The sequence below is a fragment of the Pimephales promelas genome, chromosome 21 (assembly GCF_988280905.1).
Source record: "Pimephales promelas chromosome 21, fPimPro1.hap1.1, whole genome shotgun sequence".
Lineage (NCBI taxonomy): Eukaryota > Metazoa > Chordata > Actinopteri > Cypriniformes > Leuciscidae > Pimephales > Pimephales promelas.
In genome coordinates, this window is record NC_142789.1 from 19,336,684 (window position 1) to 19,364,542 (window position 27,859).

General features: G+C 38.1%; 1 protein-coding gene across 1 annotated transcript in view; it reads left to right on the plus strand.

Moving 5' to 3' along the window:
- Nucleotides 1–14,205: 14,205 nt before the first annotated feature.
- The window catches only part of cntn2 (contactin 2), a 29,492-nt gene continuing 15,838 nt past the window's right edge, over nt 14,206–27,859 (plus strand). The window contains exons 1-2 of the mRNA XM_039694811.2: nt 14,206–14,450; nt 27,512–27,612. Coding sequence (XP_039550745.2) covers nt 27,555–27,612 — 58 coding nt within the window. The 5' untranslated portion in view covers nt 14,206–14,450; nt 27,512–27,554. The remainder of the gene's footprint in view (nt 14,451–27,511; nt 27,613–27,859) is intronic.

Here is a 27,859-nt window from a genome sequence, read left to right on the forward strand (position 1 = left end):
ATGAAAGTCTGTCTGGTCTCTTAGCTGCTTGACGGACGTCATCAAAGTTACGCGTTATAATTTGTCAGTTGTGCTTTGCTCTGGGGTTTTAAGAAATGTTGTGTTTAGACAGGGTCAGATGCAAGCAAAAAGAGTGTAAGCTACTTCCCAGCAAACACAGAACGTTCCCCTAACATTCCTGAATGGTCCCATGAGGTTATTTTTTTTTGGGAACCAAACAAGAACGTTACAGGAACGTTCCATGTAGGTTATTTTTAGGTTCCATTTTTATAACATAAGGAGAATGTTATGGGAACGTTCCCTTAACCTTAAGGGAAAGTTCTAGGAACATTCTGGGAACCAAAAATCTAACGTTCCCAGAACCTAAATTTGTTTGCTGGGTTTAAAATGTGATGTTTTATCTAAATGTTTTAATCCTGAAAGTGCCTTCAGTCCTAATCTGCGTTAGTTTAAAGATTCATTCCATCACTACAAAATTTCATAATTGCTTAACATGTGCTCATAACTTTTACATATACATGGTAAGTCAATGAGTCTAAAAAAATCAATGCATCCCAAGGCGTCACCTTTGACCATGCTTCAATATTTGATGCTTTAGGCGCCCTTTAGCGTCAGTTACATGACGCGATCGGCGTCATATAACTTACGCTAAAGGAAAAGCGTCAGTTAGATGACGCGGGTATGGTCTGGGGTGGGGGTAGGGTTACACACGATCCTAGGGCGTCATCTAACTGACGCTAAAGAGCGCCTAAAGCGTCAGATATTGAAGCATGGTCAAAATGCTTCCCAAGTCAGTCAGGTGACGCCTTGGAGGTGAGAATGGGTGGAAAAAAATATGTCTGATGACATGCAGTAGGCTACACAACACATCATGGGCCCTATTTTAACGATCTAAGCGCACGGTGCAAGCACACTTAGGGCGTGTCTGAATCCCCTTGACGACAGGAAAAATGGTCAATGTGTTGGTCACATGGTATAAAAGTGTTGTCTCTATTCTCTTAATGAGAAATGGGTGTGTTTTGGGCGTAACTTGCAATAAACCATTCAGAGTGTAATTTCCTATTCCCTTTACAGTAAAAGCCAGATGCGCTTGGTCCTTGGCGGATTGCTATTTACATGGCGGATTTTGCAAGTGGAAAAAATAACAATTCTCCAGTGAGGAAACGGATCTGCTGGTGCACAAGGTTAAAGTGCGCGAGCAGACCATCTATGGGACAAGCTGGATACCCTGTGTGTGTAACGTTAATAAGCAAAGTGTACGCGTCACACGTTGTGGATCCACCTATCGGCACACATTACTAACACACCCTTTAAATAACAAAAAGATATTGCGCCATTGACTTTAGACCAGGTTTCAGTTGGCCAATGGCTCAGTTATTTCAGTTTCCTCAAAATAGCAACAATGTGCCTGAAAACACCTTGTTTTCAGACCAGCACGCCCATGGGCTCAAATGCGTTTCCTATTTAAACAACGTGGCACAGGACGTGAAAATGATAACTGCGTCAGGCTAAAACTAGCAAAAATAACTTGTGTCTCGCCTGGTGCCGCATTGCTCCGGGTGTATGTAGGGCCTAAGTGCCAGTCATCAGTCAAAGCCCCTCCTACTCTGATGACATCACTCTGCATGAGATACTTCAGTTCAGCTTAAGTGACTGACCACTTCAATGCATGAGGAAAAGTAATGCCAGCTCTTCTAATAGGGTGTCAGACTAAATGAGGTAAGGGTCACAGTTACTATGTGGAGCTAATAGTGTTTTTCAAAACACAAATAGACCTGCTGGTGATTGCTGCTGTGTCTGGTTTGTCCTCTACACTAGAAAGGCTGTAAACATGCCTTGTTCTCCAACCCTTTCCTTCTGTCTCTCTGAAAAAACATGACCAACATTGATCCTGGGTGATGGACGTACAGCTGTCTGTCAGCTGACATCTGTTCCAGACTCTGTGTTCAATCTCACTGAGTGCTCCATACGCAATCAGTCATTCTCTAGTCCACTAAACTAGCTGCTTTTGTGTATGTGTGCATTGTGTTTGCATGACATTCATCATACACTATGTCACTTTAGATATATTCACTACAGATATGGGTCAATGATGTCACGGACATCTTTTTTTGGCCAGATCTAAAGATACATTAAAAATGCAATTCAAACAGACATGACTTGAACAAACGTCTTTTATATATTTGATTGTTCGCAAGAGCCATTGTTCGCAAGTCCATATTTGACCCAAAGATGGGTTAAAACAACACAGCATTTTTTAGAGTACATATATATATATATATATATATATATATATATATATATATATATATATATATATATATATATATATCGAAAAAATCGATATTAAAAATTAAAACGATTTTTTTTTTTGTAATATGTTTACCCTTCTTTGAAAAGGCAAGGTAGTTCAGGTAACTACAAGAAAAATGCATATATTGATATTGATGATTCCAAAATTATATATATTACTGTTTTTTTAAATATATTTTCAAAAAAATAGAGAAAACCAACACAAACACAAAGATTGTATTTCTAAGACTTGTGTTTTGTGACTTGTCTTTTAAATGGTGTTTTCTCTTATTTCAACTTTTATTTCAACTCTCAACCAGTAAACAATCAAATCCTAATTTCCCACCTTTATGTACATAAACAAAGTAGAATAAATAAATAAATTAGGAAGCTGCCAGAGATTCCAGTGATATGATAAATGCATATACCTTCCTTTCAACATTAATCAAGGACATGTGACATTCGTCACCCACTGATCATTTATCAAGGAGGAAAAACAAAAAGCAGCCGTGAGTAATCTTATTACCATTCATTTGTCAAACGGGCCTGGTCTGAGCGTCAGGAGGCTCTCTGTGCTTAAAAGCTACAGCTTCCATCACTCATCAAGCTCTCAATAATTAATGTCTCTTGCACCATCTGACCACAGAGCAGTACACCAAGCCAAAACAACACTGGTGCCATGCCATGCATGGTGGAATGGTGCAATGGAAAGATGTTTTTTGTCCTTCTGTCTGTCCATCCATCCAAACATCCATTCTTTCAAATCCACCTATGTGGGAAGTGGGAGGAGGCGGGAGGGTTTTCCCTGAGGCCAAATGAAAGCAGATCAGACTGAACAGCCCCAGCTGGCACAATAGGTGGATGCCACTGGAAGTCAATTAGCTCACATGTCACAGAGATAAACCTCCCTCCCCCCTTCCTTCACTCGTCCCATTCTTGACAGTGCGGTGCCATGGGTGCCTTCGCCACTGAGCATGAAGAAATGAAGAGTAACTAATCACCTCACGCAAGGGAAGGGGGTCGAAAATAAATACATATGCTATTACAGTTTTTCTCAATTGCTTTGGCACATTTTTCGAAACAGTCTTAACATTCTCTAAACTGTGAGTGCAAATGTCACAACTGTTTGCAGGAACTTCAAAACTTTATAGCATGTCTGCAAAATGTAGTTACTCACCCAAAACATTTAATTCATGCTTCAAAACCTAGTTATTTTGTCAATAATTTGGCCAAGGCCACCAAAATCTAAAGTATTTTTGTCATTGTGTGAGCCACACTGGTCAAAATGTTTAGTTGTTTTTTCACCACAACAGTCAACCATGAAAATTAAGGGTTTCTTGTAAACAAATCTCATATTTGTTGAGAAAAGTCAATAGTATGTAGAAAGAAAAAAAATCTATGAACATTTGTATTTTTACAGTGTTTATTTTTGTACTTCATGTGTATATACACAATACAAGTGTATTTACTGTACATGTAAAGTAACTGACAAGAGTAACAAGATTTCACTTTACATTTCATATTTGTGTATTACCACAAATACACAAACAACAAATAACATTCATGAAGAAAAAAAAAAGAAACAAATTATTCTTGGTGGACATCTTGTCGCTCACGTTGGTCAGGCCAAATATTTTCATCAACATCACATCTGATGTTACCATTGCCACAGACCGTGGAAAAAATCTCCTTGAATGCCGCACCCATCCCCTGCAATGGTCAGATTTATGACATGATCCACAAGTGTGGCTCTGATTTCATCAGAGACTCTGACTCTTCTATTTCCACCTCTTCCTCGATTATTTCTTCCTCTACCACCACCACCACGTATTTTTACACGCCTTCCAATTGCTCTTCCATGAGCTTGTTGCTGCAGTTCAGGGTTGTGAATGTCCTCCATTCTATATATATATATATATATACTCCCAAAGTTGATTGGTTAAATGGTTAAATGGTTGATTCATATTAGAGGTAATTTGCAATTAGATTGCGAATGCAATTAGAAGTCATGTGCCAATTTAGCAAACATTACAAACAATGTCAATGTCTGATATATTTTAGAATATACATGCATGTATACTAATTATGATAATTGAATAGATCATTTTGAATGTGATGGCTTACACAATAAAAAATGTCTGAGAAGTTCTGAAGTGTTTGACAGTGTAAGTGAGAATCGAGTCATCAGTTTTGATCAACAAGCCATATGCAATTCTTTGTTGTCCAAATTGCAGACAGTTGTATGTACTCTTTGCACACATGTGCCAAAGCATTTGCAATTTGCTCAAATCAATAAGAAATTCCAATCTGATGTGAAAAAGAAGCGAATTGTTCAGAGATCTGAACTTAATGTTTTGGGAAATAAAAAAAACATTTGAGAACTGAGCCAAAGCAATTGAGAAAAACTGTAATAATTCATTTAGGTCCTCAAAGTCAGAGATATTAATCTTTCAAATACGCATTTCATTACTTTTGCTGTCATCTGGTGTTTTCTAAATCAGCAGATAATTGGGTTTTCTGATGTGAGCCGCCGTCATTTATTTCTACCTGTTTAACTTTTTAAACCCCACATTCAATTATTTTAATTATTATCTGTGTAATTTTTTTGTTTTTGTTTTTATAGACTGGAACTAGGCGATACAGTGGGTTTGAAATATTAATGCTTTATCATGCAGAAAGTATAAAGGTGGTAAAATATGATGGCAAGTTTGTGAGGTCATGTTACAGTAATGAATAATTTGGGTCACCTGTTGGGTTGATTGTATATATATATATAGAGAGAGAGAGAGAAAGAGAGAGAGAGAGAGAGAGAGAGAGAGAGAGAGAGAGAGAGAGGAGAGAGAGAGAGAGAGAGAGAGAGAGAGAGAGAGAGAGAGAGAGATGGATGGATGGATGGATGGATGGATGGATGGATGGATGGATGGATGGATGGGTGGGTTAGGTGGATGGATGGATGGATGGATGGATAGATGGATAGATGGATAGATGGATAGATAGATAGATAGATAGATAGATAGATAGATAGATAGATAGATAGATAGATAGATAGATAGATAGATAGATAGATAGATAGATAGATAGATAGATAGATAGATAGATAGATAGATAGATAGATTTCTATCTTTCTAATTTTTTATTTCAATGTAAGCCAAAGAATAAACTATAGGTCGAAAATGTTTTTTTTATTATTTAATAAATGAATAAATAAATTTAGTTAAATTTATTTTTTTTAATTTAATTAATGTCTATAATGGCTATTATTTAATAAAATGGCTATAATGGATTTTATTACCAGAAAATTTAATTTCCAACTTAAAACATCACAAATCTTGAATGCTTTGGAGCACAGACTTAAATAATCAACTTAAATGATTTATTTAGTTGAGATAACTTATTATTTTGAGTTTCTAATGATTAAATTAATCTCCTTCATTGTATTAACTCACTTTTTCCAGTTCAATCAACTTAAAATTTTAAGGCAACCAGGTTACTTACTTTTTTATGTTAAACCAACAATATTTTTTACACTGTGTACCAAATTACAGTAATACATTTAAAATCAAACTCATTCTCCAGCTTTATTCTTTCTAACATAAAGCTGTCAAGACAAAAGCAAAGTGCATTCTGCAGTTCTGTCAATCTCGCTAATCGTCAAGCACAGGGGTTCTTTTATTTGTGCATCTGAGCCACGACTCTCCTCCGGATACTCAGTTCATAGAGCGTCCACATCACTTTCATCTGCTGAGCTTCTCAACATGCTGAAAGGGACTTCATCTCAATTAAAAGTCTTCTCTATAGTGGTTGCGTCTGGCCCGGTTAAGGTCGATGTTCATTTGGAAAATAAAGGTTTGGGCCGAGAACGACGTCAGGTGGACACAAAGACGCTGTCTTATGACAAAGAGGTGTCACCTCCAGGCTTCTGAGGACCTCCAAAAATGTCAGCCTCCTCAGGAAGATCAGCCAGCAGACAAGAGATGATAGCCATCTCTCCACCCCCCTCCTCTGATGGATCAATGGTCTGCTCTCTCATATTCTCTCTATCTAGATAATGGGGTTTAATAGGTCGTGTCCCATGGGATTCCTCCACTGTGATAAGAGCCGAGGGGCGTGGTCTGTTTAGGGTCAGGGTGGCTCATCTGTTGTGGGTCCACTCCTCCTGTGGCCATCACTGAACTGTCCTTCTTTTCATGTCAGAATATGATCACATTTTCAAGACGCACAGATCAGAACTGAAGAATTAATCAGACTCGAATTACATATGCAACCATCTGCACATGCTGCTTCAAATGAGAAAGATTAATTCTGTTTGCATGGCTAATTTCGTAATCTATCTAGCTCAGAATGAACACACATTTCTCTACAAAATTTTAATCGTTGCCCATTGTGTTTCCTATAGACCTTATGCACCAGAGAAACGTGGGCGCCGTCATCTTTAGAATATTGTCTTTGAACTTCCGGTTTCGCGGTCGCTCTGTATATTTCTATGGCATCGCTGTCGGGGAGTAATTAGCTGGTGAAGTGGATTTACTTATTGTAGAGTTAACAAAAGTTATCATGAGCATTGTAATGTTTATCATAGGCATTGTAAAGCAGATGTCTTAAATGTCGACCAGGAAATTTTTTACGAGCAGTTCATTCATACCTATGCAAGATCGCTGTCAAAATACAGATCGGAAGTCAAAAGACAACGAGCGCAGCACTGAAAAGGGGCGGGGCTACATAAGGTCTATAACTAGTGTTAAAACGAAGAAAGTCAAATGTGCATGCCTTGGGTTTGGTTATTGGAGTTTAAAATGCTTCAAAGCAGAGTCGCTTTATCCAAGGTAAATGATTTGAAAATATTCATGAATATACTAATGTTCAGTTTTTTGTTTTGTTTTTCAAATATTTATAGGCTATTACTTTATAATTGTTATTTATAATCCTTTATATAATGATATTTATTGCATTTATATTATCTCTTATTTACCGCAATAATCCACTCTAATATGATTCGGCTGTTTATTCAATTTTAAATGTCAACTTAACCCATTAATTTGCATGTTAATGAACTCTTATTAGAGTATAGGGTTAGATTAGGTTAGGTTAGGTTAGGTTAGGTTAGGGTTAATACATTGTACTTCACTGCCATGTTAAATGAGCAAGTTTATTTTTTAAATCTAACTTTTTTTCTTACTAACAAAAATTAATTTGATTTAATTAATAAGATTTAAAAAATAAATTTAAAAGAATTACACTCTCAATTCCGTCTTGCACTGACAGCAGCCTGCTTAGGAACAAGTCTTAGGTATACATCAATTAATTAGAGTACCAGTGCTGACGTACTCTGAATCCAAATCCAAGACTCTTTTATTTTTGTCCCAGCAGGGAGCCAGCTGTTTTCACGCAGGTGTGTGCTGACACCGCGTCACATCACGTGCTACACCCTGGCAGCGCCCCGGCGAGCCGTCACATGATGCCCCGCAGGCAGATGGCGTTACGACTGCCAAAGCGTGCATCCTTAATTCCCAGTCCAGGGATTTGCAGGCAGTCTGGCCTGACACTTTCTAAAGATAAAGATGCTGAAACGGCTCTGAGCTTTATGTTTTTCGTTTCGCCGTTGTTCCTGGGTGGCAGGGATAAACATCTCTTCATTGGCACTCGTGCCCAGCTCCGATGTGTGCAATGAGATGGTGTGTTCAAAAAGTGCAGTGTGGCGTATATTCGGGTATATTCAGCCGTTCTCCTTTTGAAAATGAATAATGAACCATATTTTTTTGGTGTATGTGTCTAGCTGGTCTGGTGTGTTTACAGGCTGTTGCTGGCTGACAGGCAGAGCCCAGCAGGACCTCTGATCAAGTCTGTCTGTGCTCAAGACACACACACACACACACGCATGTATATATACAGCTGAGAGCTATGGAGCCCATTTAAGAGATATGACAGACAGCCCCAAGAGGATAGTGTCCAGGTGCCATCCTTCAGGTATGAGTGGCGGTGCTGCTTCAGGCTGCTGCCACTGATTCTGTGTCTCCTGGGTATATGAAGAGTTTTCTAGAAAAGGGCCGGCCATGCAGCGTATGGGCGATATGAAAGTTCTTCCTATCTAAATGCTAATTGTCCCTTTGCCTGGAGTGGAATGGCTGAGCACCAAGCTACGCAGGCTGTAGAGCCAAGTCTGCATGAGCTTTTGTACCCAAGATGGCCGTCGCCATGCTTGATCCAGTTCCTAAGATAGCCGCCGCCATGCTCAATCCAGTTCCCAAGATAGCCATCACCACGTCTGAGTTTGTGAATCGTCTGAGTTTGTTAACGAGATGGCTGAATTGTCTGAGTCTGTTCACGAGATGGCTGAATCGTCTTAGTCTGTTCACGACATGGCCGAATTGTCTGAGTCTCTTTACGAGATGGCTGAATCGTCTGAGTCTGTTCACGAGATGGCTGAATCGTCTGAGTCTGTTCACGACATGGCCGAATTGTCTGAGTCTCTTTACGAGATGGCTGAATCGTCTGAGTCTGTTCACGAGATGGCTGAATTGTCTGAGTCTGTTCACGACATGGCTGAATCGTCTTAGTCTGTTCAAGAGATTGCTGAATCGCCTGAGTCTGTTCACGAGATGGCTGAATCGTCTGAGTCTGTTCACGAGATGGCTGAATTGTCTGAGTCTGTTCACGACATGGCTGAATCGTCTTAGTCTGTTCAAGAGATTGCTGAATCGCCTGAGTCTGTTCACGAGATGGCTGAATCGTCTGAGTCTGTTCACGAGATGGCTGAATTGTCTGAGTCTGTTCACGAGATGGCTGAATCGTCTGAGTCTGTTCACGAGATGGCTGAATCGTCTGAGTCTGTTCACAAGATGGCTGAATTGTCTGAGTCTTTTCACAAAATGGCTGAATTGTCTTCCTGAGAGCCTCTGGGTATCCCGTTCCCTATAGGTCAGCCAACGTGACCGTTCCCAAGCTCCATTGACTCTCGGCCTTAGCCAATATGACCGTTTCTGAATTCTCTAGTCTCTCTGCCCTACCCAAAATGGCTGATTTCAAACTCTTTTAACTCTCTGCCTGGCCCAAGATGGCCAATCCCGAGCTCTTTGAACGCTCTGCCTCATCCAAGATGGCGAATACTGAACCCTTTAACCTGGCCGTGAGGCCTTACATCCATCTTGTGTCTCTGTCTCTCCTTCTACCTAGGTTGCTGTTGCCTCCAGTGCCTCCTTCAATTCCGGTTCCAGTCTGGCTTCCTGCTCGGCCGGCTTCACCTTGGCTTCCTGTTCTACCAGCTTCGCCTTGGATTTCAAGCCCTTCCTGTAAATTCAGATGTGTACTGTATGTCCTGAAATAGATACCCCCCTAGTCAAGATGACCATAGATGACCACAAAATCTCATCTTTGCACTTTTGATGAATGGCTACTCTTTTTTCAATTTTGTCTTTTCATCTAAATTTCAACATTTATGAAATTTAGTCATTCAAAACAGTTTTGTGGTTAATTGATCTAATTTTGTGTCTCTGGAAAATAGTAATCTATTATATTGTAATCAAAGTATTTCGTGTATACTTCTGTAATTAATTGAGTTTTTATTTATTTGGTAATATTTCCATTAATGTACATTTCAGACATATTTGCTTTCATTAAAATGTATAGGTTATTATCATTCAACTTGATTTCACTGTGTTTCTATTATATCTTCAATTAAAATATGGGCAATATATGGAAATATTAATATGCCTGTATTTGAGTCATAATAATTTTACCTTTTAGATAAATCTGGAATTCTGCTTTGTCTGTAATCGGTTATGTAATTATTCAACTAAATTGTCTAAATACATTTTTTAATTGAATAGTTGAATTAGTTTTATATTATATAAATATATATTATATAAAATAATACAGTTTATCCAGGTATGGGGGGACAACTTATAGGGCCATCTTACCCCTCTTTTAATAGCCTATTTCATATTTTCTGTTATACCAACTAAATTAGGAAACGTTTCTATACTTATTTCTCATAATAACACATAGGCCGATGCATCATAATCATGCACATTCAAAATTTACAGATGCAATAGGTTACAAATTAAAAGTCTTTCATTTTTCAAGAATTTTGACAAGAATCAAACATTCAGGCTTCAAGACAGTGCTATGCATTACACGTTGAACTCACAAAAGATGAACATGTCTGAGTAGGTTTTTCAATAAATATGCCAGACTTCATTGTTGACTTGATTGTTTTGCTCATTGCTGAGAGAATTAACAGGAATTAGAGAGAGAGGAAAAAAAATAAGAAACACCTGGAATATTTCTTTGAAATGCGAATTTGCATATTAGTGTCACAGGTTAACCTTAATCCTAACCCTAACCCGAACTAAAAGAAATGAAACAGAATATCATAACACATAACGCATTCTCACCCCAAGGCGTCACCTTTGACCATGCTTCAATATTTGACGTTTTAGGCGCCCTTTAGCGTCACTTACATGACGCGATCCTACGGCGTCATCTAACTGACGCTAAAGGAAAGCGTTAGAGGATGCGGTTAGGTTTAGGTGTGGGGTGGGGGTAGGGCACACGCGATCCTAGGGCGTCATAACTGACGCTAAAGGGCGCCTAAAGCGTCAGATATTGAAGCATGTCCAAATGCTTCCCAAGGCGTCAGTTAAGTGACGCCTTGGGAGTGAGATGCAACACAGGGTCCATAACACAGGCCTACACCTGACAAGGAGTTTACTTGGGTAAATTATTTAAAATTCAAAATACCCATATTTACTTACAGTAATTGTGATACTGATGTAAAAATAAATTTTAAAATTAAGAAAATTCATGATGTGGACATGCCATAATGTACGTTAGAAGTTACTCTTTAACCTCCCATTTTTACGAATTGTGCATTTGTCCAGAAGAGAGATTGGGTGACCTCTGCATGGGCACAAGGGTTGTTCTTCAGTGTAAGTTGAAGGCAAGCAGTGGGGCTTAGGGCAGAACGCTCAAGTTACCTAGAGCTTTTAGACATCATTAGAAATTACAACTATTGATCCCTCTGAGAGCAACAGATGGAGCTCATCTTGCCTCAGAGGGTTCGGAGCCAGCCGATACAGTAAGCCCGGAATGACCAGACAGAAACACTATAGCATAATATTCAGTTCATGTAGTTGACATGCATTGTAAGTCTTTATTTATTTCATTTTTGTTCATGCCATGATTCATTTAATGTGCCTTGCCCAGCAAAAAGGGGAGGTTCTGGCAAGGTTCTCTCAAAGTTATGAACAAATAAAAGAATGTTTGTATCTGATCTTAATAATGTTCTCAAAACATCAGCACAAAAACATAATTTTTTTGAATGCCCAGAGTACATTCATAAATAACTTTTTTCATAAATTAATAAACATTAGAAAACCATTCTCAGAACATTTTTTGTTAGCTTGGAGTGTCCATTTTTTATATATAGGCCTATATATAAAATGTCAAATAAAAGGAGTTGTTTTTGGCCAGTCATGTAATTTCAATGAAAAAATGTATCATTTTTGTGCTTTAATAAAATGCAATTTTCACCATATTGGCCAAAAGTAGGCTACTATTTTCAGTTTTTTAAAGTGAAAAAATTACTTTGTGCATCTTTAAGACAAGATATATTTATAATCTCACAATAGTCTTAGTGTTATACTCAAGTGTTAATTTTGGCCATTCCTTTTCTGTTCTATCAGCTACACTCAAACATACACACAGTGACAGGTTTTCTTCTGACATCAATAGCTATTCATTACATGGCCTGAACAAAGAGAATCAGAATACGTGTCAGTTTAGGCAAGCGAACACACACACGGGCTCAGGGCCTGAATCACATGCACGCCGTCACAGTGTGTGACAGCATTGATGAGATTTGTGGAGGCTCCAGCAGTCACAATGAAAATTAATACGACAGCAGGGACTGGCGCAAGCAGTCAATCAGGGGCAAGGTTCTTATACCAGCCTGACGAGGTCCGGCTTAGACGGCCAGTGTCAGTCTCAGGGGACAAGGGCACTGAAAAATGATCGCATCCTCTTGTCCGTGTACAAGAGAGCCGGGGGAGAATGAGGAGTCTGGAACTTCCTGGAATCTTGTAGAATAAATTCATTTAAAAGCATCATGCTCGAGCATCATTTGCCATGGCCCGACAGATATTTAATCTCTCCTTTCATGACTTCATGCTGAGACAACACAATCAATTAACAAATGTCTTTGTCTTCATCTGTGCCAAAACATCTCTAATTGAATTCTGTGTTTTTTTCTTTCCTTTACATGGGTATCTGAACTTCAATTTCAAGATTAGTTTATTACTGGATCAGGCCATTTAACAACTTGTGCCTGTATCTAATTATGTCTGTATGTGTGCTCAGTCTCCAATTTTTCAAACCAATTATAAAAGAAAGAAAATGAATGCATATCTTTTGTTCTTTTCTAAAGAAAACATCCTTTGGCGTTTCATTAAATGAATGACATTTGGCTTTTTAGACTTAAGTTTTGAATATTTAGCCAAAACAAAAGTTCTTCAAAAGAAGTTTTCTCTCAAAGCCATGGCCATAAATTTTTCCAACTTGTTTCTTTTTTAACAGATCTCGTGTTTACAAGTATTACCAATAAAAAGGTGAAGAAAATCTCAAAGGAGAATTTTAATGCTTGGATGTTGCTCTTTCATTGCTCATTAGCTTAACTAATGTTTCATGAAAGCAGACACTTTTTTCAGATGTTTCTCCAGTATATCGAGAACTAAAATGAATGTATAATTTGATCTTATTGTTCAAATAAAGGTTCCAACAGGTTTTTTCCACAGCAATGCCAAGCCAACTATTTTGGTTTCCCCAAAGAGCCTTTCAGTTCTTAAAAGAAGGTCTCTTTTGTGTCTTAGTGTGAAGAATATTTATAAGTTTTTTTTTTTTTTTCCCATTTAGTAGGCCTATAAAGATCTCTAAATTTTTTCCTCTGAGAAGCTGCTGCCCATTAGTTCTCCATTGAAACAATTGTGATTACTGTTTTGGCTGTTTAACTGTACATTTTGGCAAATTGGTTCAAAATTGTCTAATTGGTTTTTACCACACACAAAAAAAAGAAAGAAAGACAAGCGAGGTCAAATTAACCATTGCTCTGCAAAACTTTACCTCCAAAATCCAGTCAAGAATCCACATAGGGAGTTTTGCGAAACCCATCCAGCAACATAGTGTCGGCCCGGTACGCGCTGAACCCATATGTGCCGGATCTGGGCCGGGTCTGGGCCGACACTATGTTGCTGTCTGGGAAGATTAATTCCACACAAAAATTTTGCAATAGGTTCAAGTTTGAAAGTGATTGCTTCATACATTGCAGCGTTATTGACAATGGAACTCTGTTGTTCGTGAAATGTTGCTTATATTCCTTCGTATGAATTCTTATATTTTCGTATGATCTCACTCAATTTTAACCATTCCATACAAATTAGCCAACAGTAGCTACATTAAAGGCTATACAATGTCACCACTTTGAAAATAGTTTCATTTTCTCATGAAATCAGGTTGATTGAGATGTTGAAACCTCATTTGGCATTTTTCTGTTGAAAGGAACAAACTATTTTTAGTCCAAAAATGAGTCCAGAGAACAGTTTATTTGTATGCAGCTGGGTTGTGTAAGATTATTCACACTTTATTTATGCATTCTTTATGAATCAGTTGGGGAAGGGGAATAAATAACATTCTGAACACAGATTGTTATGCATATTGTGCCATCGGGGTTTGATTAGAGAGGTGTGAAGGGGTGGGGGAAGGGTACACCTCCTTTGGGAAACATTCTTTCTTCTTTGTGTACCTTCACTGTGTATTAAAATAAAAAAGAGGTTTATTTACTTGCTTTGCATTAATAATATTCCCTTTTTGAATCAAATAGCGTGAGAGGCAGGGGAGGGGAGAGATGAGGGAGTGGGAGGGGAATGATTTAGGCTATCATGAAAGGAAGATAGAGATATAGTGAGGAAGAGGGATCGTGTCGTGTAGACGACAACATCCTTATTGTGACGGAGGTTGCAGTTGCTTGGCAAAGAGAGAGAGAAAAATTCATAACATTAGGCTATAGAAAAAGGCAAGTGGCCGTTATTACGCAGCGCGCGGCATCAGCAGCGTCACCGGAGGAGGAAGAGAGACGCGTGCACGTCCTCATTCAAAGCTGTTTTACAAAGGTAAGAAAGCGCGTTTAAATTACCATAATTAGCCTACTCACTTAACAATTTTATTTATTTTTGCTGTAAATTTCTGTTTGGTTTTTCGAGGGACAATTAGGACGACAGGCGTTGTGAAATAGACTGCTCTGAGAATTGAAGCGTCCCAGTCTAGCGGAATTATTATTTTGGTTATAATTCTGTGTCACACTGCAGTTATTAGGACGCCAATATGGAATAAAGACGTTTATTGTTGAATAATGTGGCGGCGTTTTGTTTACACGGGAGTGACGACCCTTATTGAAATCATAACGGCTGATAGGCAGGCAGGCATGTGTCTTTTAAACACCTGTGCAAACGACTTACCAAAGTCAGCCTCAATTAGGCTATTCTTTGAGGAAGACTGTTATACTAGAAGTGTTATTATAAGGGAGACCTGGTGCAATTGTAACACTCAAACGTTCTGTGTTGAATTAAAGACTAACGTTGCCAATGTGGAGGGGAGACCGGGGCATGTTGTCACAGAATGACGTTTTGAGGCAATGTCCAATTTGGACATTTGGACACTCAAAACGTCCTTCTATGACAAAATTCAATTACACTTATGTGTGGTTTGCCTTGCAGTTGTTTTGTATGTTGGTTTCAGACACCTGCAAAACTTGAGAAGTTGTCACATTGTTATTATTACCGGGGCAAGTTGTCTCGTGTGGTTTAAATTAGCCTTAACTTTTATTGTTAAATTAAAGTGTATTTTTTTTTTGTTTCATAATAGTTTCATTTAGCTACAAATCCATTTTGTAACAATAATTAATTGTGAACTAATTGTTACAATATTCAATAGTTTTTTTTTTATAGCCAAGTATTTCAGGTATCTATAGCTTACATAAATTTACTTTCAAAAATAAAGTTGGCTACATGTTGTAAAGAATGCAGACCGAGTCTGAACAAATTGCTCCAGTTCATAAATTCTGATCAAAATCAGACCAAGGTCAGTATACCCCAATACTAACTGCCTTGTTCTGTGACTCAGCCAATGACACCAAATTCTCGCTCATGTATCGGGGTTTTATTCTGTTATCAGTTGAATCTGCAGTACTTCAGAAAAGCTGTCCTTATTCTGGGAACCGACTGAATCATTTCAGGCATGTTTTACACAATGCATTTTACACTGTGTTTTTCAGTGGGTTTCGCTCATATTTCCATGTGCTCTTACAGTAGTTAGCGCTTTGAGCTTTTTAATCTCTGCCTGCCTCTTCATGCTATCTGAAGGACCAGAAGTATTGTATCGAAGTTAGATCTAATCGCTTGACCATAAACTGAACTTGACCGGTCTTTCGCATTGTAGATGAATCTTGATTTTAGTCCAGCTGCATTTTGAAAACTGGCAAGGTAATTTGGGCAAAGCAATAAAGGTAGTGTATAAATGGTCAATGACTCAGGTTTATTGGTGACGCTTGTAGTGAGAGAGAGCATTTCAGAGGCGTTTTGGAGGCTGGGGACAGTCATGGCCAGGGGTTAAACCTGATAGTGACAGACCGAGCAGCGCCAGCAAATTAAAGCTCAGTCAAGCACTGTGGAAAAATACACCATGGACTGCTAATGCTGGCCCGCAGCAGCCCCATCAGTGTGCTCTAGGTGTGTGGCTAGAACCGAAAAATGCGAAACAGTGAGAGGCTGAGAAAGAACAAAAACAGAGTAGTGCTCAAGTGGACACGATGGTGCTGAATCTGGCAGACTCTGATTTTGGCAGACTTATGACCTAGAATTTTTTATAAAATAATTCATGTAAATATAGCTTCACAATCTACTGGAATGAGGGCGTGTGCTATATCCACCCAGCCTCATAAAACATTCACAAGATCCTAATGCTTTCAGAAACAGATGAGGTTGAGCGATCGAGTGGACTCATACCGCCGGGTAGAGGTGTGTCCAGATAATTTTGGCCCATGCGTGGCCCACATGGGGCACTTCATTCTTTGGTTACATGAAAAATAACCCAACATGCCTTAAAAAAACATCCAAAAATGGGATTTTCTAATATCCAAAATATTCCAAAATGTGTAGCAACAGAACATCTAACCTCGATACGTATGCATTCACTACTGTTCAAAAGTCTCTTATGCTACCCAGGCTGCATTCATGTGGTTAATAGTACAGTAATATTGTGAAATTTTATTATTCCAAAATGATTTATTTTAATATATTTTCAATTTAAATGTATTTGTTCCTGTGATGGATGACAACAATGATTTATTGTAGCAGTTATTACTCTACATTAGTCCTCACTCCTCAGTGCCATATGATCTTTCAGAAATCATAATATGGTGCTCAAGAAACATTTCTCATTATTATAAATGCATGAAACAGCTGTGCTGCTAAATATTTTTGTGGAAACCAGGATTTTTTTTTCAGGATTCTTTGAGAACAGACAGTATTTATTTAAAATAGAAATGTTTTGTAATATTATTAATGTTTTTCATGTCACTTTTGATAAGTTTAATGCACCCTTGCCGAATATTAATTTAATATAAAAAAACAAATTTTGGAATGGTATAGTCTTAATGTAATATAATCGTAAAATTGCGTTTTAATTGGAATTTAAAATTCAGCATTAAAATGTTAAATTGACATTTTTGTGTATTTTTTTCTACTAGAATATGCAGGGTTTATCATTATTATTATTTTCTATACAAATGTGTCAATCATTTTTGGCCTTTGAATTGCTCAGCACTGTTTTTTTTCCATTATGTGCCATTTTTAAGAGAGAAAATAGTCAAAATACTATGACTAGTTGCTGACTGTATTGCTATTGCCAATTCATACACAACACGCTGCTGTGAGCAAGTAAGACTTGCTGCTGCTTTATAATAGCATATAAACTACCCATAGCAGGTCTATACTGGTGGAACTGGGGACGGTGGAGGGTTTCTGAAAGCGCACTGCACTGCTTAGGTAAATGCTAACCAAGTATTTGAAGGTTGAGCATGCAATCTCATTGGCTACTGATATGATTGCTAGCAGTTTTATGTGAATTTGACATACTTTGAATGTTTCAATCATATCTGTTGTATACACTGCACACTGTTTACTCCCAAGAATTTGAAGGAAATAAGGGAGATTCTTAGCCTGGGAAAACCTAAACAACTTCCTGCAAATTTAGATTTGCTCTGCAAGTTAGTCTGGCAAAGAGCTCATTCAAGGCCATTTCCAATCTGTCGAAATCGTAGCACCAATCAGAAACGTTGGGTCAGGCTTTACACTGACATAACAAAATGAGGGGTGTCTGTTTTATCTGTTTTTGTGACTAACGTTTCTTTAGTATAGCCATATAAAAACCAATCAAAATTCTTGGTATAGCATTGGACTCTACGATCGGCGGAAGTAATCCAGCATCCTTAGACCTTCACCAGAAATACCACCGTGCATATAGAGCCCATTGTGCCCAGAGGCATTTGAGCTACGTCCGTTGGTGACGCCCCTTTGGAAATGATTTGTCTATAAAGCTTTGCCAGACCATAACTCAGTTACAACTGAGAATAGTCTGGTTTTAACCAGGCTAGGAGATTTTGTGCCTCAAAAAGGAATCCTTTCAATGCCACTTCGCTTGAATGTCAAGGTTAGGACTTGTGATTCAGCTCCGATCAATAAACATTGCTTCAACTGGCAAACTTGTTGCTAGTCCACTTTATTCATTATTGGATTACTTTGTTCATGTTGTGAAGTGTTTGAATGACTCATTGCTGAAAACGAAATGCTTGTCAAATACCCTTAAAAGGTATTTAATTAAACTTGTTTCAATCATGTGAAATTATTTATTTAATATAACAGAATGACTGTTATATTACAGAATTGTTAACTGCCAAAATGAGTATAAATTAGCTCAGTAAGGCAAGAAATGGTTGTTTTAAAACAGGTTTTATGATTACCCTGCATTTAAAATGTAAATAATTATACACTTTTGCTTTGAATATAATTTTACAATATCATAATGCTTCTTTCTATATTCACACTTCATAAGTGGTAGCTAGACACTTCTAGAAAGCAAAAGTGACCCAGTAATCCTTTCATGGATCACGGATGAAGTGAGAATGAGATGCATCCACAGCGCTATGAAACTCTGTGTTAATGTGAGATGAAATGAGATTAGTATGGGAGCTGGAAGTACATTTCTGTCCCGCTTCTGAAAAATGATCCTGTAGAGAGCAAGAGCATTGAAGCCATGAGCTCAGGCAGTCGGGATGATGTGCTTACAAAAGAGAAGTTTTAACTGAAGCCAAGTGGATCTAAACTGAATCATCACTTATGCTTAAAAGACTCATTCATCCACAAGAGAGAGTGTGTACTTACTTAACCCTGAACTGCACACATCCAGGTCATGAGTGCCTTTAGCAGTTCAGTCGTTCACTGGAAGAGGCCATAAAAAATTCTGATCAAATAGAGAGGGGTGTAGTCACTGGGAAGGTCAAAGACCACAATGTCAGATGTCTTTATCAGAGGGTAATAAAGGTCAAGGACCTCCACATCTGTTGGGTTATGGGGGTCTTGTTGAGGTATGGCCATAGAGAGAATGGATGGGCCTGTGTGTGAGGGAGGAGGTGGCAAATAAAGAGGACTGTGGAGTTTCTCAGTTCTCTGATCTCTACTGTTGAAGTGCTCAAGTACAGATGAGCTTCTGTTTTGTGTCCTGCAATGAGCACTTCTGGGATATAGAGTGGCCATTGTACTCATCCAGTCATTGCTACTGCAGATGCCGTATCTGTCAGTGAGAACATGCCACGCTCCAATTGAAGTCACCGGGCATCGTAATTGCCGACTCTCCCTCGGTACGGCCATTCACCACCCCAGCGTCATCTGTTTTAATAGGTCTTATCACAGTCAATGTGTAATGGAGAGAGTTCTCCCTGCAGTCTTTCCTGGTCTCTTCTTCACTATGAGACCAGTAACATTTGTTTCAGTCAAAAGAATATTTGAATAGTTGGAATATGTATTACAAAATTACATGTCATTCAAAAGTTGGGGGTCAGTATTTTTTTTGTAAATAATTTAATACTCCTATTAACTATTATTAAGCAAGGATTCCATAAATTGATCAAAAGTGACTGTAAAGACATCATGTTAAAATTATTTCTATTTCAAATAAATGCAGTTATTTCTGTTCATCAAATAATCCTGAAACATAAGTAGCACAACAATTTTAAACATTGATAATACCAAAAAATGTTACTTGACATCAAATCAGCATATTCAAATTTCTAAAAGATCATCATGCGACTAGCGACTGGTCTGGAGTAATGGGTGCTGAACATTCAGCTTTACCATCAGGAAACGAAATAATTATATTTTAAAATTTTAAAATGATTAAAGCAGAAAATGTTTAGGAAACATAAAATATGAAACACATTAAAATAGAAAAAAAAACTATTTCACATTATTACTTTATTTACTGTATTTTTTATTAAATAAATGTAGCCTAGTGATGCATAAATGACTTTCAAACACATTAAAACAAAATCTTACCTATCCCAAACTTTTGAAATATTTTTTTATATATACATATCACCAAACTAGGGAGGATCTGCATTTAAAAATTTTAAATGTTAAATTTAAATTCTCTCTTTATTTAAATGAAATACAAAAATAAGACAATACAAATCTAAAGTCTATCTATCAGTCATTTTAAACGTTACAAGTGAATTTAGGCATCAAAAAATGAATGTACAGTATGAAAATATTAACTGAAATGTTTACTAAAGGTAACATTTAACAATGTTATCATATTATTAGTGTTTTTTAAAGATACTGTGAGCTGCTGGCCTCTGAACCAACTCTGGGCAACAGGGAAAGTCAAGTGGCTGGGGTCGAAAACCAAATCAGTCTGTCAGCATACTGACAGTCCAGTCCTGAGTCGAGAGTCCAAGCTCACAGTTTACAACTGGCTGACAGTCAAAACGGAAAGACAGTCCAAGCAGGCCAGTAGTTCCAGGAGAGCGGCCCAAGACCAGAGAATTTTGGGGGTCAAACAGGCAATGGCAACGCAACTGGGCAGAAGAGAAGAACGTAACCAACTTAAAAAAACAAACAAGGAGGGCTATAGTTGGGTACACATGAATAAGAATAACAAATTAGGAATTAGATGTATCAATTAGACTATCGTGTTTAGTTACAGGACTAGTGCAGTGCACATGAGGATGTTTGTGTCCTCAGGTCTCTCGCCCTCACACACTTTCTCCTGTGAGTTTGATACTGTGGCCTTTAATGCCCAGACTGGCAGCAACTTATGTACCATCTGCAGTGCACACAGAGGAAGTGAGGTTTAATGTGTGGTGGATGCATACAGTATAAGGACAATTGAAATATGTGGGGCACAAGCCGCAGTTGTAGTTTTATGTACTGAAAGTATGCATCATGCATATTTAATCTCTGGGTGATTCTTCTTCTGATTTAGGGCCACGTTTGACTATTTTAAATCTTGAACAATGAAACTTAATTAAAATTATATAATCAAATTCTGACTGCATTTATCAACAACAACAAAAACAAACTTTTCTTCTTCTTCTTTTTAAGCTTTTAATGCATGTATTATAGATAGGCACCATAATGAAATTCTGGTCAACTGAGTATTCAACCCGATCACACTAAATGCGTCTTTATAGCACGCATGTGTATTGTCGTGTAATTTATATGCTAAGGTGAGTTTTTACGTGCATACAATACTCATTGGTTGTAAGGGTAGGTTTAGGTGTGGGGTGCGTGTGTATTATAGACAAATGAACTGCGTATCAAATGCACACGAAAAACTGCATCTCATATGTGCGTAAAAACTCATTTTCGCATATAAATTACTCGAAAATAGGCTACACGATGCATGTTATAGAGACGCAATTACGTGAGGACAGGCTGGAGTATTTCACCATTCTGATAATAAATTCTTTAAAAGTACAATGGTTGTTAAAAAATATTTATATATTTTTTCTCTTTGATATTATAATTATTGTAGGAGTCTAGAGGGGACCAAACTGAAGAATAAATCATATGTCTTGAAAGTGTTCTAGAGTCTTTTAGCATTGCAAATCTGCAGTACAAACTAGAAATACTTGTTGAAATACAAATTGAGAGGTGCCACAGTGCAGCTTAATTCCAAAACAGAGGATCAAGCTTTGCTTAGGGAAAATATCATATTTGCAAAAGAAACATCCTTCAATTTAGCACAGATCTTAGGATCTGTGAAATCTGAGCCATTTCAGCTTGAACAGAGATCTGGTTTCAGATGTTCACAAAATCCAAGGCAAAAACAGCATTTTAAGCTGACGATTCTTATCATCGCCGGCTGCCACCCTGCTGTCCACATCCATGCTGTACCCAGCCTCAGCACTTTTCCTAGTGTCGGTGCGTTCCTGTCTATAATGGTTCCAATTAGAGTGATTGACAGTAAGGTAGTCCTGAGGTACATTATATAAGCATGCAGGTTACAGCTCAATATATGGGCAATGGACTGCCACACAATGTTCAACACAAGCAAACTTAAAATTTTGATTGAAAGCTACCAGACTCATATCAGTCAAAATTTAAACTTAATAATAAGCGTCATTCAGTGCTGGGCTTTATAAACACCCACGCTCCTTTCTTTTTTAGGATAGCAGCCCATTAAACCTCATTTAACATTGCTTTTGATTATTGCCGCTTCAGTGAGTGACAGCAAGGTGAAATATCGAGAAAGGCAAGACTTAAATAATGCATGGCACAAGCCTAAGAGGCAGTATGTCAGCAGAGTCAATAAGCCCCTGCAGGATTTGTAGACCCCGAGTCGCAAAGTTATCATATAACAAAAAAAGACTTGATATTATTAAAGCTACACTGTGTAACTCTTCTAGTTTATTCTTAGCTAAAAACACTTAGTTCTTTCAAAAATCTATGTGCTTATTAATGTATATTTACTTCGTTCAAGCAATAAAGTATTCTTGTGAGTGTATAATATGCCATTGAAAATACATATTGGTAATGTCGGTCGCCATGTTGCCCCTCTATCTTGAATGTACATTAGCCAAAGAGGCACATACCCGTTAATTCAAGCTTCGCCTTTTGCGTTTACGTTTGACTTAACACTCATGGACGAGGTCGAACTGGAAGCCATGTTAATCTTGTTAACAGAAACTAATATTCACCGGATGGTCATATACCTTTTCACCACTAGATGGGGGTAAAATCACACAGTGTAGCTTTAAGGTAAAAAAAAAATTGGTTAATGACAAAATTATCTTTCATGCAAGTCTATAGGGCTGCAAAGAGTAGAAGGAAAAAGTGCTATGGAAAATGTCATGGTTGATGCAAGATATTAGTATTCATGCGCAAACGTGCGCCGTAGTCCAATTATGACCCAATAAACAACCTTCTGCCCTTGTGTTTCATTTCAGTACTGGATAGAAACATAATAAGGCCACAGTAAGCTTTGGTAAGCTCTTGGTATTATCTGTTAATTACACTTTGCCGTTTACACTTTAATTATGCTCTCTGCTCTGTTTTATTGTCATGGTTCATAGATTCTAGGCTTAATGGCATAGTCATTATAATGATTGGGTTTAATGTACCCAAGACTTTCAGTCTGAAAACAGTTTGTTCGAGCTTTGTGTCAGTGTTCAGACCAAGCATGCCTCACAAGCCCTGAAAAGTGAAGGCAAAATGTCTCGATCGCCCCCCGGGGGCCAGTCCTAGTATAGGTCATAAACCCCGCCTCCCCATGTTATTAACGGTACGTGACACCAACTAAGCAATTAAATTACGCTTTAAATATCGTTTTTCCAAATATGGTTTCTGTCATTTACTGTAGTTTTTATCACGCTGATGTAATTTCAAGTGTTTGTTTTCAAAATAAGTTAGTTTGTTTTTTTGATACGCTGGTGGTGACGTTATGATTGACAGGTTCTCTGAGCGAAGTAGCCACTGAAGCACCAACATATTTTTTTCCGGGATCTTCGGAGGACTGATGAGATTTTTAGCTTCCAATTTAATATCTATATTTCTATAATTAATAAAATATTAAGCAAATATGAGCGTATTCTTGCGATTGATTCTGCGAGAGTGAGGGCGGGGCCTTGATTGCGCATATCTTGTCCCGATATCGCTTCTGCACAGACTCAAGTTCCAAGATGTCAGCGCCATATCGGTATACTGGCGGCTTCACTTCTGACCAATGGAAGAGAGCGAAGGGGCGTCGTCCATCTTTTTTTACAGTCTGTGGTTCAGACACTCACTCAGATTCCACTGCTATGAGCAAACAATCACAGCAAACAGCTAATCATGGCATGAATATGTATAAAAGGATGCTCATGGTGTTGAATCCATATACTTGTTTAGATATGCTGTGGACTGGGGTGACTCATAAGGCACACATTTATTTTCTCGTTTGAGAATTGGTAAGGGAGGCATCTGTGGATGCAACACAGTAAACCAAAAAACAATATAGTTTTCAAATAAGTGTCTTTGACATCTGCTTTTTCTGCAAACTGCATATAGATGTGCTTTTTCTGCATGGATCATCATTATAATTCAGCTATCAAGTGTTAACTTTATCGGCAAACTCAGATTGCAAACACTGAATATTTATTCGGGGACAAGGCTATGACTTGGGGACACTAAGCCATACATTTTAGATCAGTCTTGGATTGGTTCAGTGAATAACAATTTGATTTGCTTTAGGAATATTCAGACCCTCTAGATGTTTGTTGCTGTATCAGCTGAAACATATAGGAATTTGGCTGTTTTTAGACCAGCATTTCTTTATTTATTTTTTAGAATGCAGAACCCTTCGTTTTTTTTAAACAGCAGGTGCCCAACAGAACTTAAGGATAAAGATATAGACTGATACATTCTTTTGATGTGTTTTTTTTTTCTTGTGAAGTTTCTACATGGACGTCTGACTTAAATAGGCCACCTGCCGGGAAATATCCATTTTGGAGGGCGGGGGGTGGGGGTTTGTCCCATTAGCAGATGTCAGGGTGACAGTAAAAGAGTCATTGCCTTAGGCAGTCCTTGAGTCCTACAAGAAACTTGACTTTTTATAGAGAAAAGGAAGTACTCGGAGATGAATGTATGATGGTAGGCAGGAATGGAATGGCCAAAGGGAACACTGCGACTTTTTCAGATGGCCTCTTGTGGGCAGGATATCCAAACCAATTTACATATACAAAGCAAATATGTAATAGTATATAAAGGGAGGAAAAAGCTCACAGACTGGCATACAAGCAATGACGGTATAGTCTCAGCCTCAGACATCAGACCCATGGACCTTTGACTGAATGTCTGATGCATATGGCACAGAATATAGGAAGCACTTTTAGAGTTTCTAAGTTGTAATCTGATCTTGCACAACATTCTTGAATGAATTGCACTCCGGCCTGTTATTGTGGGGACATCGACTTTACATTTGCACACCCCTAAACACAACACTGAACAAAACGTGTGATTGGTTGCTTTACATGTCGGTCGGTCAGACATCGTCTTTAGCAATCCTTGGCCAATGAAAGCTGCAATTGAATCCAGATCTTCTGCCGTCTGGCTACCCAAGACTTCAATCTCCCAGCACAAATCGGCAGAGTAATTAATTGCAACTTTCAGTAGATGTGATGTGAATCAAGTTCAATGAAATCCTGTTACTTAGAAATTCTCTTTGTTAATATGATATAACTATACATTGTCAGACTCACTCTTTTTCTATGTGTGGAAGTTGTCGCCAACAGATAAGCACTCAGCCGTGTGTCCTCATACTGGCTGGACAAGCTGTTAAGATACTCCTCAGCTCTGAGGTTTGAAGCAGACACAGCAAAATAAGAGATTTTAACAGAACAGTGTTTGAAAAAGTGGCATGATTCACTGTTGGGAGGTGTGAACCTGAGAAATACACCAAGATCTAACTGGTTTCAAAATGCAATCAAATGTGTTCGATTATTTAAATAAGCATGTTTTTCCAAAACAATGAAATTTTTATAGTACAATTTTGTTGTTTAAAGTGTTGCTTTTGCAATATTAAAAACAACAATTTGAATAATAATAATAAACAACTAATAAATATAAATAAAGTAACATTTTATTTCAAATATATTATTTTAGTATCATATTTTATTTAAAGGAATATAGTGAAAATAAGTTTGAATTATAAGCATTTGATAGTGGGGAATTATTGCACTGTTTTTGGGTCCCTGGCTACCGCTTATGATAGAGAAGGGTAGAGACTGCAAAGAAATGTAATTACTTAGCTCTATGTGTGTTTGATGCCATCAAAGCATAACAGAGAACTCACCGTAAATGTGTAGAATTGGTGATTTGTGAATACCTTGACAAACATCCCTCTCAGATTCATGCAAAGATCTACTGTGCCATGAGGAAAATCAAGTCAGTCACATCCTGGCAGCCAGCACATTATACTATGCTAAGTAGAGTGCGGATGAAAAGACTGTGACAACACGACAAAGTGGTGCTGATAAAACAAGCATTTGCATGCATTCAGGTGGCAATCAGAGTCTTGTTTAGTGCAATTCACAAGTCCACACTTACATACAGTATAATTATAGTGGATAAGATTAAATGCATATTTGGCATGCTGTCCGGGGGGAGGGCTCCGAGCTCGTGGTTTGGCCCGGACCTAGAGTAAGTGTTTTGGCCTGGAAGTGTGGAGAAGGGCTGCTTAAGTATTGATGGAGTGAGCTGAGATTGCTGAATCTATACCTCTTATCATTGATTGGTGAGTGCACTTCACTCATGTTAATTAACTGAACGTGCTCCTCTCAAACTTTGATAATAAGACATAATTTAAGAAATTTCTCTTATGAAAGGCCCTTTTAAACCCTTATAAATTCTGGGACACTTCCAAAGGAACGTTCACATCACAAACAGAAACCTGTGCTGACGCTTCATGGTTCTCAACTTCGCCCGCAGACTCACAGCGACCCTTGCTGTGATTGCCATTACTTGAGCCAGGGAAAAGATGTGCAATTGCCAATTACAGGGCTGGGGGGTTATGTTGCACAGTGGAGGAAACAATCCAGTACACTTGAAGCAGATGTGAGGACCGTATGGTGAATGGTACGAAACACCTGCTGCCCGTTGCTTTCTTGTCAATTTAGCCATAAGACAATTTGAGTAACATGCCCCTGTTTTATTAGCCCCGGCTCCGAGCCGTGCGTCAGCAGGTGACACATCAGGGCAAGGGAGCAGTGAATATGACAGTGTAGAATGGGTGTCAGAAGACTACAGTGTCAGAATAACTCACAATTTGTCGCCAAATGAAAACGCATGGCAATGCAGCCTCACATTGGTTAGACCAGGCTGTTATGATTCAACTCAGCTGTGAGGTTGAAAGGACAAAGAAAAACAGAATATATCCACACTTCCACAGCAAGCTTTATTAACTAGAAGCTCAGACCAGCCTCTAACTAGGAATGAAACGGTTAATGTTTAACGATAAACCCCGATAAAATTTTGATGATTAGAATTATAGCTTATTTAAAACTTATTTGATTACTGTGATTTGAAAAACTGTAAATACTGTCCAGCATTAAGCATAATGTTTGCCATTTTTGATCAGACCAATCCGAAAATCGGACTAATTTTTATGCACTGCTGTAAATTTTACCCGGGTGAAAATAAGTTAATGTGCATTTTTAAAAATCTAAACAAATCAGAAAATAAAGTAACTCATCTCTTGTGTTAAAAAATTTATGTTGTAAGTCACTTAACCAAACCAACCTTGGGTGCGTTTCCCGAAAGCATCGTTTGCCAACTATGGTCGCAAGTTGGTCGCAATTTCCATTGATCACTATTGTAACGACGCAACTTGCGACCATAGTTGGGTGACGATGCTTTCGGGAAACGCACCCCTGTTTGGTTCATTGGCCATCATGGTTAATGAACATTTTAATGTTCATGTAAAAAAATTAAAAAGTGCATAGTGGAGCTATTTGTTGATTTTATGTTGGCAACTTCACTTGGTGAAATTATTTCAGTGTGGCTACGGTTTCAACTCTAATCTCAACAATTTATTTTTTATTTTTTTGTGGAGATTCATGTGGCTTTCGTTTTTTCTTCCTAAGGAGCTGAAAGAGTCTCTTGTCTGGGTGTGGTTGCGGTAAGAGGATGAGGATTCTGTTGTGTCTGCTGTCTCTCAGCTCTCTGGTTCTGAGCTACGCATTGGGTAAGTATGATCAAGGGCCGGTTGCATAAACTGGTTGACTGGTTTTACAAGTTAACCTTCACATTTTTTTCTTTAAAACTGTTCATAACTTTTAAGTCAGTTGCATAAAAGCAGAGATTGGTCTTATTTAATACTAAAAAATAAGACTGATTGCCCCTTGACTAACCTCTAGTACTTAAGACAGTCTTAACATAATGGCTATGTTTATGTCACTGTCTCCCATCATCTCATCTCATTTAAGATCCCA